Genomic DNA, 15,502 nt, shown 5'->3' on the forward strand with positions numbered 1-15,502 from the left:
GCAAAAGCAATAGATTCCTTGTTGACACGTATGGTGAAGTCATGTGGGATTGGATTCAGTTCCATGGTTCTCAAATGTTCAATGCCAAAATGTAAAACATTGCCTCTCATAACATGGAACAAATGGGCAGGATGTGGAAAGCCCACAGCATGGTTATTAATTTTTTTTTTTTTTTTTTGCTTAAAGAAAAAGTTCCCCCCTCTCTTACAGTTTTTCAACCTTTAGGTTGCTTTTTTCCATGCAGTATGATTCCAATGTTAAGTACCAGAAACCATTTCCTTGCCTTGGATTCAAAAGAAGGGAAAGCCTTCCTACTTTCTTTTTTTCTAAGCTTAACATCTTCTATACCCTGACAGTGGAATTTGTCTGCTCCCTGCAAGACGTATAACAGAATCTTCTCCATGTCTGGCACTGCCCACAATCTTGCGTAGGCAATTAGTCCTATCAATGTTAGTGACCAATTAAAAAAAAAGTGTGAAGTGAAACTGTTAACCACTGCTGTTATTACAGGGAGGAAGAGAAATATAATCAGTACACCTTGTCATTAGGGTTACCACCTCTCTCTGTTTCTGCATAACAGCACTGACTCGGGCAATTCTGTCAAGGTGGACATGAAAATGAACAAATGTCTTGATATTTTACAAGAATATATAAAAGAAAATGTGTTTTCTGATGTTTTTCTAAATGTTACAAAGTGCTGATACTACATTTAAGTAATTGTAATATATTAAGTAATATAGCAACAACATTGCACATTACAGAGCCTTTATTTCGGAAATAAGACTAAAATAAGTATTTTTTCACTTGATGGCATGATTTGTCTTGCACAATCTTAAGTTTCAGTAAGACATCACACTTGGGGCACCTAAAAAGATGCCAACTCTTAATAGCTGACAACATATTTTCTGTAGTGATCCACTTTTAAGTGTTTTTTTCTGTTAATTGCAACAGTTTCATAGAAAGTAGTGTTAAGTCTTACAAACAGAACTACTGATTTGTCATGCTCAGGGATTATGGTTTTGATGGTGTTTTGTATTGTGCAGTTATAAATGGGTAGCAGTGCAACTGAAGTGGGAAAATGTAATATGAATTCATTAGTGCCTCATTTAAAAACCTCCTCTAACACATATTCAAGAACACGTACTTTTTTTCTGTGCTTGTAATATACTTTTTGAGCAAAAATAGCGAGCATGTTGGCATATTTCTGCAACATTCAGGACAACATAAGCCAAAATCTTTCTACTGGTGCAGACACTAGTGAGGAGCTGAAGTTCTTTGAAGTGTTGATTAACTGTTGTTGAATTGTAATGCCAGCTTTAATACCTTAGAAAGGTTGTGGTGAGGGTCTGTCAATGCTCACAACATATGAGTACAAAATGACAGTCCTTACAAAAGTTTGGACTTCAGCTACTGTCTTGGCTGATGCTGTAAAAGTGTTCTGAATGGCTTATAACAATTCTCTGAGCAGGGGCGGCTCGTGGTATCGGACTGCCGGACTGCAGCCCTCCCACCTAGAAAAAAAAAAAGAAAAATCTTTAAAACTAAAAAACAGAAAGAAAAAAAAAGCACGAGTCCAGACTGCCTTTATCAGCAGTCTGGATAGAGATAGACAGGTACCCAGCAATCATTGCTGCAAATGCACCCAGGAATCAGTGTGGGGACGACTGCACAGAAGAGGAGGTCCAGACTGCTTCGGCTGCAGGCAGATCCAATCAGGACTGAGAGAGGTGAGCTGCTCTCGTGGGACTTTCATTGTGCGGGCTCATTCAGGAGGTAGGTGTAGCAGGTTTTGGTCGCTGGATGGATTGCTCCTTGTCGCGGGTGGTTTTTGCTGCTTCAGGTCACTGGATTGCTTGGGTGGTTTTGCTGCTTGGATTACTTCAGGTCGCTGGCTGGATTTAGGTGTTTGGTCGCTGTGTGAGCTAAATCAGGTGTGTGTGTGTGTCTGTGTGTAAAATGCCCCAGTTACTATATTCTTGCTGGGGTGCCTTCTGTGTGGTGTCTGCATGTTCTCATCTTGCAAAGATGTGATTGGCATTTCTCTATTTTCTGCTGAAAATTGTCTTTTGTTCCAAGTCAGACTAGTTTACTGGTTAAATGTTTAAAAAATAACAGGCATTTGAATTTCAGGCTTCATATTCTTCAGAAAGTACATGGTAATACAAAATTGTTCTAGCAGTTGTCTAAGTTTATAACATGGATATTTGAAATTTGTCCCTATTTTTGGGACTGTATTCCCCCATTATTGGCTTTATCCAGGTATTTGTGCTTGAGAGTTATCTATGGTGAGAACTGTATTCATTGAATGTTTGGGGGCTGTATCCCCCCATTACTGGCTTTGTCCACATTTTGCTAAGAGGTTGAGAGCTATAGTGAGAACTGAAGTCACTGAATATGTTTTGGGGATGTATTCCCCCCATTATTGGCTTTATTCAGGTGTTTTGTGCCAAGAGGTTGACAGCTATGCTGAGAACTGAATTCACTAAATGGTAGCCATTTAAGTTTGTCTTCCTCTCTTTTACAAAACAGCTGATTTGGCATAGTGGTATGTTTCTCTGACTGTTTTGCACAGGGTCCCCTGGGTTAAAAACATGGCAGTGAAATGTATGGTGGCAACACAGCATTTTATTCTAGCAACTTTCCAACATTATACAAGCAATGTTTAAAATGTGTCCCTGGTTGTCCCCCCCCCCCAATAAATTTCGGCTTTTTCCAGATTTCTTGTGCTGCAAAGTTCAGAGATACAACTGCATGTCGAGTAGATTTTACAAGGAGCTGAGAGCTGCAGAGGAACAAAACTTTAGTGCTGCTTATTCTGACTCTGCTTGCATTAATAGCACAACATGTAATGTACTTGCTTTTGATGCAGAAGGCTGTGGGTTCTACTCCCACAGTAAATAGATGCATTGCTGATACTGTACTGTGTTGTAAAATGGGTGGATGCTGCAGTCCTTTTTGGCAAAGATACCTAGATTAGTAACTATGAACCTGTTATCAGTTTGCCATACAGTCCCTATTGCGATATTACTAGCTTATTTTTTTTTAATTTATGCAACATAGGCAATTTATTCCTCAAGGGCAACAGGCACTTTATTTGTAGATGAATAAACCGTGACATATAAAGTTGTTTGCTAGCAGCAACCTCTTCATTGTTACAGATTTATTTAATGTGGAATTTAGATGACTTTTACTACTTCAGAAATTGTGCATATTTACTGATACTGGTGGACTGTAGAAGGTTGAGTAGACTTTTTATGATGGAAATGTTCTGAATTGGGTAGTTTTGTGATTGGTGCATGCATTTTGTTTCATTGTTTACTGGAAAAATGTTCAAAACAATCAATTTAAAATGCCGTCTAACAACTGTACTGTATTTTACAAGGAATATAATTTAGTAGAATCAGGAAGGTGTATCAAAAAGCGCATGTATGTTTCATGTGCAAGGGGCCTATGATTTGAAAACAGCCCAAAGTTAATCTTTATCTGCCAGTGGCAAAATGTATTTTCTTTGAATGTGGGTTTCAATGCTGTTTCATTGAATGTGCGTTTCAAGGGCAGAGAAGTTTTTAATGCTAAGCCTGTTTTCATTGTGAGACTGTGTTGCTTTGTTTAGCAGATGTCTTAGTGTTTGTGCTGTAAAATGCAAAATAAAACTTTCAAATGAAATCCAGATCATCATAGAAGTAAAGCAGTATGCACGTTAGTGTTTATGGTAAATGGAGTGAAATAGCCAAGTAATGGATCATTGGAATGGCTGCAGGGGGGAGGGCTCTATTCGACCATGATTTTGTGAAGGGGAAGGGCGGCAAACTCAGACAGCCCCAGCTGAACTATACCTCCCAACTGTCCAGATTTTCACAGAATGAATAGATTTTTGCTTCTTATTTTTGGTTTGTTCCTCATAATATTTGTGGTTTTCTGGAAAATCATTTAGGAATTAAGTCACTAAATAATGACACTGAGTTTCAGACTTCATAACCTTCAGTAAAATGCATGCTGAAGTAAGACCTGTTCTATCAACTGTCTCAGTTTATACAAGAGCAATTTTTAGTACTGTTTGTTCCCCCAATATATTTGGCCTTGTCCAGATTTATTGCATTAACAGGTTGAGAGGTACATGCAAATAAATTGCTTTATAGAATTAGGCATAGCCAAACCGCTCAGCTGTCCCCGAATTTGGCTCAAAATGTTGATCTTCCCCTAATAATCCCTGCGCAAAATAGCAATTTTGGAAGAAAACATGGAGGGTTTACAATTTAGAAATAACTGTAATAATCAGAGTTATAGATTACTTTTATTTCAGAAATGCATGTAGATTCTTTTATTTTGTCAGCTGCTCAAGTTAGCAGTACTATTATTAAAAAGTGTCCCTTCTTTGACAGGTTCCCAGCTGTATTGTGTGGCTATTTTATATTTTTGCATCACATTTTTGGTCCATTTTTCATAAAATTGTTTTTTTGGCAAATTAGTGGTAAATCATTAAAGACTGAAGTTAGAAAATGCTAATGCAAGACCTACTATTCCATTATCTTTCTAAGTTTATAAGAGCAATATTTAAAAATTGTCCTTATTTTTGGGCCTTTGTCCCACTTCTATGTATGGCTTTGCTCTGAGGGTGAGGTATGACAAATGTGTCAGGGCCATCAGTCAGCCAGAGACATTTCAAATTGTGACATACTTGTTGCACCCCACTCCCCCATGTAGTGACTCTGGATGTGTCCAAGCAAGGTAAGGAGCAGTTGTGCAGTGTAAATGTGCAGGGTATCCCCCCATGCAGTGTAAATGTGCAGGGTATCCCCCCATCCAAGGTAGACACAAGTACTACAGTGGCTTTTCATCTGTTCTTGATTTTGCAGAATGGTCTGGTTTCTGTCATATTTTTGTACTGTTGATTTATGCTTATTACTCAAAGTGCCTGTTGCTCTGTGTTTTAAGTAGCAATGCTTTAATGACTATCAGGTAAGCTTGTCTGAGATTATAACATGCAAGTAAGCTTTAATAAGCATACTGTTAAAGAATTGCCAACATTGAAGCCTTTCTGTTGTTGCCATGCAGAGAATACTTAACTAGATAATGTATAAGCGTTGGGTATTGAAATGCATATGACAGTATTTGTAATAAAGGACAGGATTGCATTATTTTAAGAAGCTCATTACACTTGTTGGAGACTTCCAGTGATCTCTGAGGGCTTTACCCGTAAACTAAACAGAATGCCATTCATGTGTGGTCCATAACCTGTACAGTAATCCTTTAAGCAATGTATCTTGAGCTTGTTTGCTTTTCATTTTTTACTTTGATCATGTTTTCTCCATGAAACCAAGTAGATAGTTGTCAGGCAGCAGGTCTTTTTTGGATAAGAAACATTTTTACAAGTTGGGGCATCACAGAGATTGCTACTTTCAGCATGTTACTTGGTACTTTAATAAAGCTGAATATAAATTATAATGCAGTGCAAGGAGAAGCGGTTTGAGTTGAGTGCTGCATGTTTTTCTTATACTTGATTTTGACTGGCATTCCAGTAATGTATTTAAAAAGTAATTTATTTTTTCATGCCTCGCAACCTTTTTGTTTCCATCTAGATATTAAGTAAGCTATCAAGCAGCCAATGCATTGAAATATTTTTATTCTTTTACACTTCATTTGTCTTGATTGGTCTCTCATAATGAGGGTTTGGCACCCAGGGCAGCATATTTAATTAAAGTTTAGTTTTTGTGGTTTTGATCATAGCTCCTCCCCTTTTTAGTTGTCTGCACCCCTTCCCATTGACCACACCCATTCGGCTATCTCCTGCAGCCCCCCTTTGATTTGAAGTCACCAGCCGCCACTGTCTCCGCGAACTGTATATGGTGGTCGTTCAGGGATAAAATGAAAGCACTCCTGCTACTTAAGGCATGTAAGATGCTGACTTGCAGTGCTGCCATTGTGTTTAAATGGGCTAGGTCAGTGGTTCCCAAACTTGTGTCCCAGGGCACCCTAAAATTTTTTTTAGACCAGCCATGGCACCCAATATTTTTTTTTGTCAGACAACACTATCAGAACATTTGAAAACTCTTTGGAATAAATATTTTTTAATAATGGGACTATATAGAAACAGTGTAAACACAAAAAATGCAACACAACTTCAGATTAACATTACGCATTGAGTCAATACATTTATTTAAAATCACAAATTAATGAGATTGATGACTCTGCATACTACGTGATAAATGCTCAAGTCTGGCCGAATTTTCGACAAGCATATTCTCAAATCGTTTCTACATCTCAAGTCTCTCTCTCTGCTTACTTTTATGGAAGTCATCGAGAGAATGCTTTTTCACACAGGTAAGTGGTGCAGAAAGGCAACAGTACCTCAATGGCTTTTGCTCCAATGTTAGGATGTTCCGCTTCAACTTCAAGCCAAAACTGTGCCAAATTAACTGAGTTAAATTTGAGCTGCAATGATCTGTCTGTTTCAACATCGATTAACTGTTCCTTCTCTGTTAGTGAAAGACCAGTCAAATTCTTGTGCTGATGAAAAGGGTTCCTAACCCAATCTTTGTCAGATGTATCAAGAGATGGGAAGTAGTGCTGAAGCTGCTGTTTTAGTAAAGCTAAATGCTCAAGAATCAGGTCGTGTAATACAACTCCACCAGGATCAGCTCGTGCTGCATTTGGAAACATGTGAATTGAAGTTGCTGTTTCTATTTCCTGTTGCCACAAATCAATTTTGCTTAAATGCTTCCAGTTTGTCGGTGACGGAAAGAATGTTAGCATCAACACCTTGCATACCTAAATTCACTGAATTCAGGACTTCAAATATGTCAGCAAGGTATGAAACTTTACTGGTCCAGGAGGAATCAGACAGTAATGTTGCAAATTCATTGTGTGGTTGATTTTGAAGAAAAAATGTTTTCAATTCAAGGTGAAGTTCGCAAACACGCATGGAGAACTTTTCCCTGGACAGCCATCTGATATCATTATGTAGCAAAACAGTGATATAATCAGAACTCATATCTTTACACAGTTCTGAAAACAGTCGGCTTTTGGCTGGATGCGACTTGATGTAATTAACAATTCGCACCACTTCACGTAAGACAGTATGTAGATCAGATGGCAGTGTTTTACTTACAAGGGCTTCCTGTGAATGAAACAGTGCGTTGTGGTTATGTTTGGATTAGTTGCTTTTGCCAAACTCAGGAATCCACGGACACATCCTGTCATAGAAGGCGCCCATCTGTGCAAATTGAGGTGCACCATTGCCATAACAATCCATGTTGCTCAAAAATGTGCATACACACTTAAATATGTCTTCCACGTGTCTGAATTAGCTCTCTGCAAAACAGAAATTGTTCAATAAGTGACTGTTGATTTGGATACCTTACAAATGCCATTAATTGCGCTTTACCACTGATGTCTGTAGATTCATCGAGTTGGAGAGAGAATCTCTTGCAGATTTTGAGCTGGTTGCAAACACTGTAATTAATATCATCAGACATCATTTCAATTCTTGGCAACAGTATTGTTAGATGATGGTATTTTTGCAATAACTTTCTCTGCCTCATCACCTAACATTGTTTTCACCATCAGCCGACATGCTGGCATTATCAAAGTCTCCACAACAGTATGTGGCTTCATGCTTTTTGCAACTAATTCTGCCACTTGAAAGCTGGCAAGTTGCGCTTTGTCAGAAACTGTAACTGCTTTTGTAAAAAACTGAACCTGTTTATGTTGAGATTGTAGCAAGCGTTTAAAATAAAGTTGGTCTCTCTTAGCAGCAGCAGGATGTTTTGTTTTTAAATGGCGCTGCAGCTTACTGGGAACCATGGCTTCATTTGATAAAAGTTCGTGGCATATAATGCAACATGGGTGTTGCATGCCCTGTTTCTCCACAAATGTAAAACCATAATTGACATAATTATCTGAATAAAGCCTTGTTTTCTTAACAGCAGAAGCCTTGGCTTTTGGCTGTTCAGCAATCATACAACTTCCACTGGTACTCTCACAGTTACTACTTTCATCTTCCAAGTGTAATCCACTTGATGCTTTGAGGTAGAGGCCATTGTTATAAAAAACAATACTTATTTAATGCTAATTCAACCTCTCTTCACCTCTCTTACAACAAAGTTCACGTAATCACGCACAGTGTTGCCCGATTGTTAGTTAGGTGCAAAAATTATTTGGTTTATAATTGGTCCAATCTTAAATTTGAACAAGCTGATTGGCTGTTTGCATCATTCTGGTTTATCATTTTCCATTTGAATCGGAGCATGCATTTTACACACGGATAAACAGTACACTACAAAAAGTGTATGCACACTCAAAATTACTCAGAGCTCCCCAACAACAATAACAACCGACAGTGATTCTGACGCCTGTCTGTTTGCCACATGGCATGTGGACTTTCAAGCCATGAGCGCTCATACTTGACACATACAAACAAGCAGACAAAGTCATTATGCAAACTAAACACTGGCACTGCAATAATTATTATTATTTTCAACAAACGCAAGTCCGATAACCATAAACAGCTTAAAAGTCACAAAAGTAGGTTACAAAGCAGTCGTACGTTACAACTAATATCCTATGACTGACTACACCTAAAAATGAAACCTTTGTGCTCCAAATCACCCCACCAACTGTCCCACCCCCCAACAGGAACTGCCCCTTGACTCCCTCCTTCAAAGTTCTCATATTAAAATGCAGTAAAACCAAAAAAAACATTGAACTTACACTTTCCGGGACAGTTCGGAAAACAGTCTATGATCCTAAAAGAATCTGACGGAGAAGGTAAACAAAAATTGCCTTATTGAACCAGGCTCCAGCTGTAAGGTATCACCGCTGAAAATATTATTTTTGCTTTCCCTCTGATAATTTCCTCTTGGTTTTCAGTGCTGGCTATCCTGCTCACTGGACAAACGGTCCGGTTCTGGATAAGGAGCTCATTGCTTGTCCCGCATTGGTTACCATCCCGCTGCCGCCTGCAGCTACTGTTTGCACCGGTGCTATCGCTCCTTGTTACCTGCTCTCTCTCGTTCCTCCCTCACGCCCCTTAAAGGTGCAGGCTCGAAACAGCTGACGGCCGAATGACGCGAGCTCGAGAGCTAACTGGAGAAAAAAGCACAGTTAAAGGGCCAGGCACTCAGTGTCGTGCTTCCATAAGCGCCTCTCCCCACCACGGAGGAAGTGATTGGCATGCACACAGGAGGAACGCCTGGCGGGAGACACAGCAGCACCTGGAATGGTTGAGTGAAACGGAAGTTGGGGCTTGCCATGGACTAAGCTCGGAAGTTTGGCATTACCTCAGTTTATTCTGAGTTCTCAGCATTTTTGATGGTATTTTTTTTAAACATTTTTGGCGGCATACCAGGAATCTTTGCACGGCACCCCAGGGTGCCGTGGCACCCAGTTTGGGAACCACTGGGCTAGGTAGACAAGATTGCTTCTTTATATCTAGCACAACTCTTGTAAAGGTGCTTTTAGATTAATTCTGAGAAGGAGATAAGAAAGCACTAAAACAAGGTCACATTAACATGTCAGGCCCCGTGTCAGCCATTTTGTGGGAAAACCTGTATTACAGTTTTATAAGAAACGCAGAGTGATTTTTTTGCATTAAAATAGCACCTAAAATAAAGATGCAATGAAAAAAATGAGTTCCAAGGTCGAGTTTTCCTTTAAAAACAGTTCTGTTGATGAATTACTATGATTCAGTATTATTTACTATAGATATTTAAGTAATTTTTAACAGTGAAGGGGTGCAAAATCCATTCATTGTGGAACTGTGGAACATAACATTTTTAAGATCTAATTAGGTACAGTTAAGAGGTCTGTTCAGTTCATATGTCCCCCTTTATACAGTAAGACAATTCACAAGATATTTTAAGTGTGTGATTAAACTACTTTTACATTAACTGGATAGTGTTACATATTTAAACAGTTATGTTGCCCTTGTATGTTTTTAATTACAGATTTGTAAGTTAAATAAAGCACTTTTATTAGTACTTTAAACATCATCTGACAAGCATTTATTGTCTGGTATTTTTATCTGAGCCTGTTGTATATCGCACCTTAAGTAAAGTGTACGTTTTTTTTTTTTTTTTTAATGTTGGTACATTAACATTTGCATACCTCTCAACTGTCCATATTTTTGCCTCATATTTTTTATACGTTTCTCCAAAAATTGTTTTCAGAAAACAATGACAAGACTTTTGAGTTTTAGACTTCATATCCTTTATAAAATTTATGCTAATACAAAATCTGTTATTCTGTCAACTTTCTAAGTTTGTAAGAATAATATTTAAAAATTGTCTCTGAGACTGCATAACACAAGGTAGTGTTTTATTCCTTCTAAGACTTATTGTTTCAAGGAATAGGCTGAGGTCAAATGGTCAGTTCTATCTTTAATGTGTATACAGTATTCTAGATAAATGCAGCTGTTTTGTGCTCTAACACAAATTACCTACTCTGTTGTGTCCTTCCCCTCTTTATCATCATTGAAGATATTTTAGAAGATGATGTCCCAAAATGTAGCAAATGCAACACTTATAGGTTCATAGGTAGGTTCTAGGCTATCTGCCCTAGGGCATTTATAAGCCTAGCAGAATGTTGGCTTTCGCCTCCCTTTTAGACTAGATTCCTGCGCCCCTGTCCAGCAGGGCCATAGAAGTGATCCCAGGAGTGAATTTACGATTTCTCATCCACTCATCAAGATTTCTCTTGAAGAGGGTCAGCGAGGGGCTCTGCCTAACATGGACCGGGACTCTATTCCAGAGCGAGGGAAGCCTCTGGGATATGAATCTATTCCTCCAGCATGTCCTATTTATAGCTGTGTTGAGGTTTAAATCCCTGGAGCGTGTAGCTCTAACGGATTTGGTTTTCTTGAGGTAGAGCATATCCATTAGTTCCGGGTTAGACATGGCCTTGTATGTCGGGCAGAGATCGCCTCTGAGTAGGCGGTAAGCAACTGAGTAGAGCTGAAGTTTCTTTAGTTGAGCTGCATAGGGCATCTGTTTAAGGCACACGATCCTCTTGGTGAGGTACTTTTGAGGTCTCTCCAGCTATTGCAGGTGTCTGGTAATGTACATCCCAAAAGGGGCATTGTACTCAATTATGGGCCTGATGAGTGATGAGTAGAGGAGCACAATGACCTCTCTTGATCTAGATGTGAACCCTTTTGTGATTAGGTGAGCTATATAAAAGGTTTTTCTAACCACTTTGGCAATGTGATTGTCAAAGGAGAGGTTAGTATCTACTTGGGTCCCCAGATCCCTAATTACTTCTTCCGTACTTAGCGGGTTACCTCCTATGTGGTAGTTTGTGGGCACTTTGTTTTTCCCAAAGGGGATGACTATACATTTTTTGGCATTTAGCTTGAGGCCGTGGTTCTGACACCAGGTATCCGTCTCCGTAAGACCCTTCTGGAGGATGCTTATGTCAGCCGGAGAGTCGATTATGGCTCCCAGTTTGCAATCATCTGCGAACTTGGTCAGCCACAGTCCTCCTGTGCTTGCCTGTACCTCAGAGAAGTATATACCGAACAAGAGGGGTCCCAGGACAGAGCCCTGTGGGACGCCACTTGTTTAGAGTCAGACATGGCACCCGCAACTCTGACCATGTGAGTTCTATCCCTGAGCCAGTTTGCAACCCATCCTGTGACGAATGGGTTGATATTTAGGCTGGTAAGCTTGTTTATGATACCAGAGTGGGTATTGTGTCGAAGGCCTTTGCGAGGTCCAAGTAGGCTGTGTGGACTGCCTTTCCCTCATCTATGACTTTGGTAACTGTTTCGAAAAAGTCAACTAGGTTTAGGAGGCACTTGGCCCCTTTGACTTGCTGTGGTTCTACAAAAGAAAAAAAAATGTTTTGGTAAAGTTCTGATGTCCATCATGGTGTATCCCACCTAGACAGTGATGCTTCATTTATGTGTTTTTCATACTGCTTTTAACAAAATTTTTCAGCAGCTACATTAAAAAAATGCTATTATTTTTAACACTGTTATTCACAGTGGAAGTAGGCTGCCTGCTTCAGCCATCAGGTTTGCCTTCCTTCTAGATTGTTACGTAACATCCATTGTCGCAGGTAGCATGAAATTATATTTTAACAGGGTTAGACCCACTGAGCTAAGTGCTTCTTTGCAGGGACATCTTTGAGTAACTTAATCTTTTGTTTGGTGATATTTTAGTATAATGTCTTTTTACTAATTAGATGTACACACAGAGTAGACGTTTATTTTTGTTTTCTTTCTGTTCTTTTTGATTTTTGTAGAAATTCCCAGAGGACCTTGAATGTTGGGGGCAATGTTCTCTGAAAACTCTTCTTCAAGACATTGGAAAACTACAGAATAGCAAGGACAGAGCAGCCAAGATGTTTGAGTGGATGATAGCACCCGTTTCACCAACACAGTTTTTCAGGTAGGTAGACTAGAGTATTCTGACTGAAATCATGAGAACTAACACGTGCCAAACAGTTGCCCAAGTGGTAAATACATATATCTTGGTCATAATTGTGTGTGTGTCTAAACACCAGTTACTAAAAATGAAGTATTAAATTTAGTAACAGCCTTGGTTTGACCCTCTGACAACACAGAAGAATAAGGCTATAATCTTTTGATGTGCAGCTTCCTGGACCTTTAGTCAAGGTTCATTTTCCCTCAGTCTCCATTTGCCTACTGTTTGACTCTGAGCAAACTACTTAATGAGAGAGTGCTGTCAAGCTGAATCTGAGAAAGGTCCATATGGCTCAGTGATGAACCTTAATCAACAATTGCAAGTAGATTGTTAAATAGATAGTTTCATAGGTGTATACTAGACTAATGACTACTAGGGCCTTTATAAAGTTTAGCCTTGCAACCAAAATCTATCCCCCAAGATGTTAAGTTGTCAATCTCACCTTCATTCTTGCTGGATGGGTTCGGAGCCGATCCTCGGCTCCGACTCGGCACTTGCTTTAGCTTAGGAACTCCTTTTACCAGCTCGAGGCAACCCTATATCCCATGATGCAAGGCGGAACTACCTCAGATCTCGTTTGCCGCTTAGCGAAAGAGGTCTCCTTTGCCAGCTGAGGTAAGTGATTTTCTGGTAAAATCAGAAAAAGCTTCGTTAGAATTTATTTTCCCTTTTAGTCTTAGTATAGTCTGTAGTATATTACAGCCTACCCTATTCCCTTCCTTTCAAACTTTATAACCCTTTTTATAACCTTTAGTATAAAGTTTTCAGTTAGGCCTAAAACCCTATTGGTTAATCCCTTCCTGTGTGTTGTGTGTAGGGATTAATTTGTGTGTTTGTTGGGGTTTGTGTGTGTTACTTCCTCCTAGGATATGTCTAGGGAAGGCAAGGTCTCAGGCTTTAAGAAGTGTGACCAGTGCTGTCAGAAAATGTCTCTGACAGACGGTCACACTTCTTGTGTACTGCCTGGGGCCTTTGCACCTGCAGGACTCCTGTGCTTTGTGTCACGCTTTTAGCCAGAGAGTCCTGCAGGAAAGGAGGAATAAGCTTATCCTCCGAGGCTTACTTAAGCCAGAAGGTTCTCCCTCTAAAGCAGGGTCTGGGAAACCTTCTAAACCACCAAGGCTCAGGCTTCAGTATCCAAGCCTCCTCCGGTGGCTTCGGCTCCGTCGGAGCCGAGATCGCTCCGGCTGGAACCGATGCATCTACCGTTAAAGTAGTAGGGTCGGCCGGCTGGCTCCGATACCTTCTCTACTGTGGCCTTGTCGGCTCCTGCTGGAGCCGACACTTTATCCAGCATCGGGCCGAGAAACCTTCGGCTCCATCTGGAGTTCAGGGACTTCGGCTCCGATGGCTTCGACCGTAAGAGATCTCGGTCCCCTTCGATACTGAGTATCCATTCGGCTCCGGGTCTCCTCCTTTGTCGGAGCGAGCCATCGGAGCCGATCTTCGAGATCTTCCAGGCTGTCTGACCACGACTTAGAGAGGGTGGTAAGCAGGCTGTTGAAGTCTCAGGCACTGGCCCAAATGCTCCATAGCCAGTCTCAACAGACTTCGGCTATAGCCTTACCCCTTGAACTTCCTCCTCCAACTCCACACCAGAGTTCGGAGCCGGAGCTTCTCGGGACAGCGACTGTTTCGATGCCGGAGCCGATACATCCTTCGGCTCCGTCGTCCTCTGCTCCGATCTCCTCCTTGAGGCCTTCCTTGGAGGGATCTGGTCATCGGGTTTCCACTGTCTGCTCCGAGGGGGATAGTGGCATCGGACCCTTGTCCGACCCCGCTCTCCCTCTCGGGGCTTCGGCTTTGGTAAGCTCGGTGCCGACATCGGCCTCGGAGCCTTCCCTCTCATTGGAGCCGGGAATTCCTGTTTTTTCGGAGCGGGGATATTCCGGTCTCCCGGGGAGGGGAGCCTTTGAGGTGATGAGGAGTGTCCTGGCCTCTGAGCCTGGTCAACGGTCTATCCCTCTAGCTCCTCCCTCATCAGTGCCTGCAGACTCCTCTTGCCAGCCTCTTGCTCTCAGGCCCAGGGATCCATCGCCCCAGGTTTCCCCACTGGGAATTTCCTCCTCTTCCGAGGTTTCTCCTGATCCTGCAGGGGAACCCCTCGGAAGAGGACGTGTAAGAGGAAACGCACAGACTCCCTGAGTCTACTACATCTGATACCGACTTAGATGAGTCGGAGGGTTCCTACGGTCCCCTCTGAGGATGTCTCCTTTTCAGACATTCTTGAGCTCCTCAAACAGAGGGGAATTGGCCTCCATTGACCCCTCCGAGGATGAGTCTGTATACCTGGAGGCTTTGGATCCCGACCCTCCACCTCCTGGGTGTCTCCGCCTTCGACCCACTTATGCAGGTAGTGGCTCGAAGGCGTGGCTCCAGATTCTGTGGAACCTGTCCCCAGAAGACCATCCAAATTCATTACGGCCCCTTCGGACAAACAGTTCCTTTCCAAGGGTGTCTCGGTGGATGCTATGGTGGTGGCGGCTGCCACTAAGAAGGAACTGGCGGATCCTTCAGTACCTGTCCATCCTCCTAATAAGTACTCTAGGACCATGGACAGGTATGGAAAGCGGATGTTTTCTTCAGCGACCTTTGCTATGCGTTCGCTGAATTATCTTTGTCACTTCACCAGGCTTCGAGATGTTCTCAAGGAACTGGGAGAAGTAGTCCAGGATCCTTCTGCTGCTGGGGCTCAGGAAAAGATTGCCTCGCAGCTTGCTATCCTGAATTCCATATCTAACTCCTCCATACGGCTCATATCCTATGCGGCCGATGGAGCGAGCAGGGCCGCAGGCACAGGGGTTGCTCTTAGACGCCAAGCCTGGATGCGGCTTTGTAATTTTGCGGACCCCTTTAAGGCGTACTTCACTAATACCCCCTTTGATGGTTCAGCTTTGTTCGGACCTCAGGTGAAGGATACCTTGACCAGGTGTGAGCAGGACGGTAAAACTCTTTCTGCCGTTGGAGTCCAGTTTTCCACTCCTTCTAGACCATACCCCAAGGGTCAGAAGGGGAAGATGTGGTTCCGTAAAGCCCAAGGAGCTACACCGGACACACGTGGTCAGTTTACCCCAGAGGCA

At 41.6% G+C, this 15,502-nt stretch overlaps 1 protein-coding gene across 3 annotated transcripts in view; it reads left to right on the forward strand.

Moving 5' to 3' along the window:
* RIOX1 (ribosomal oxygenase 1) overlaps positions 1–15,502 on the forward strand; it is a 1,390,763-nt gene that overhangs the window by 288,226 nt on the left and 1,087,035 nt on the right. For all 3 annotated transcript variants that reach the window (XM_044059130.1, XM_044059139.1, XM_044059122.1), the window contains exon 3: positions 12,241–12,386. In XM_044059130.1, the coding sequence (XP_043915065.1) occupies positions 12,241–12,386 (146 nt within the window). The remainder of the gene's footprint in view (positions 1–12,240; positions 12,387–15,502) is intronic.

Source organism: Protopterus annectens, chromosome 1.part2 (assembly GCF_019279795.1).
Source record: "Protopterus annectens isolate FY-2018-M chromosome 1.part2, PAN1.0, whole genome shotgun sequence".
NCBI classification, from domain to species: Eukaryota; Metazoa; Chordata; order Ceratodontiformes; family Protopteridae; genus Protopterus; species Protopterus annectens.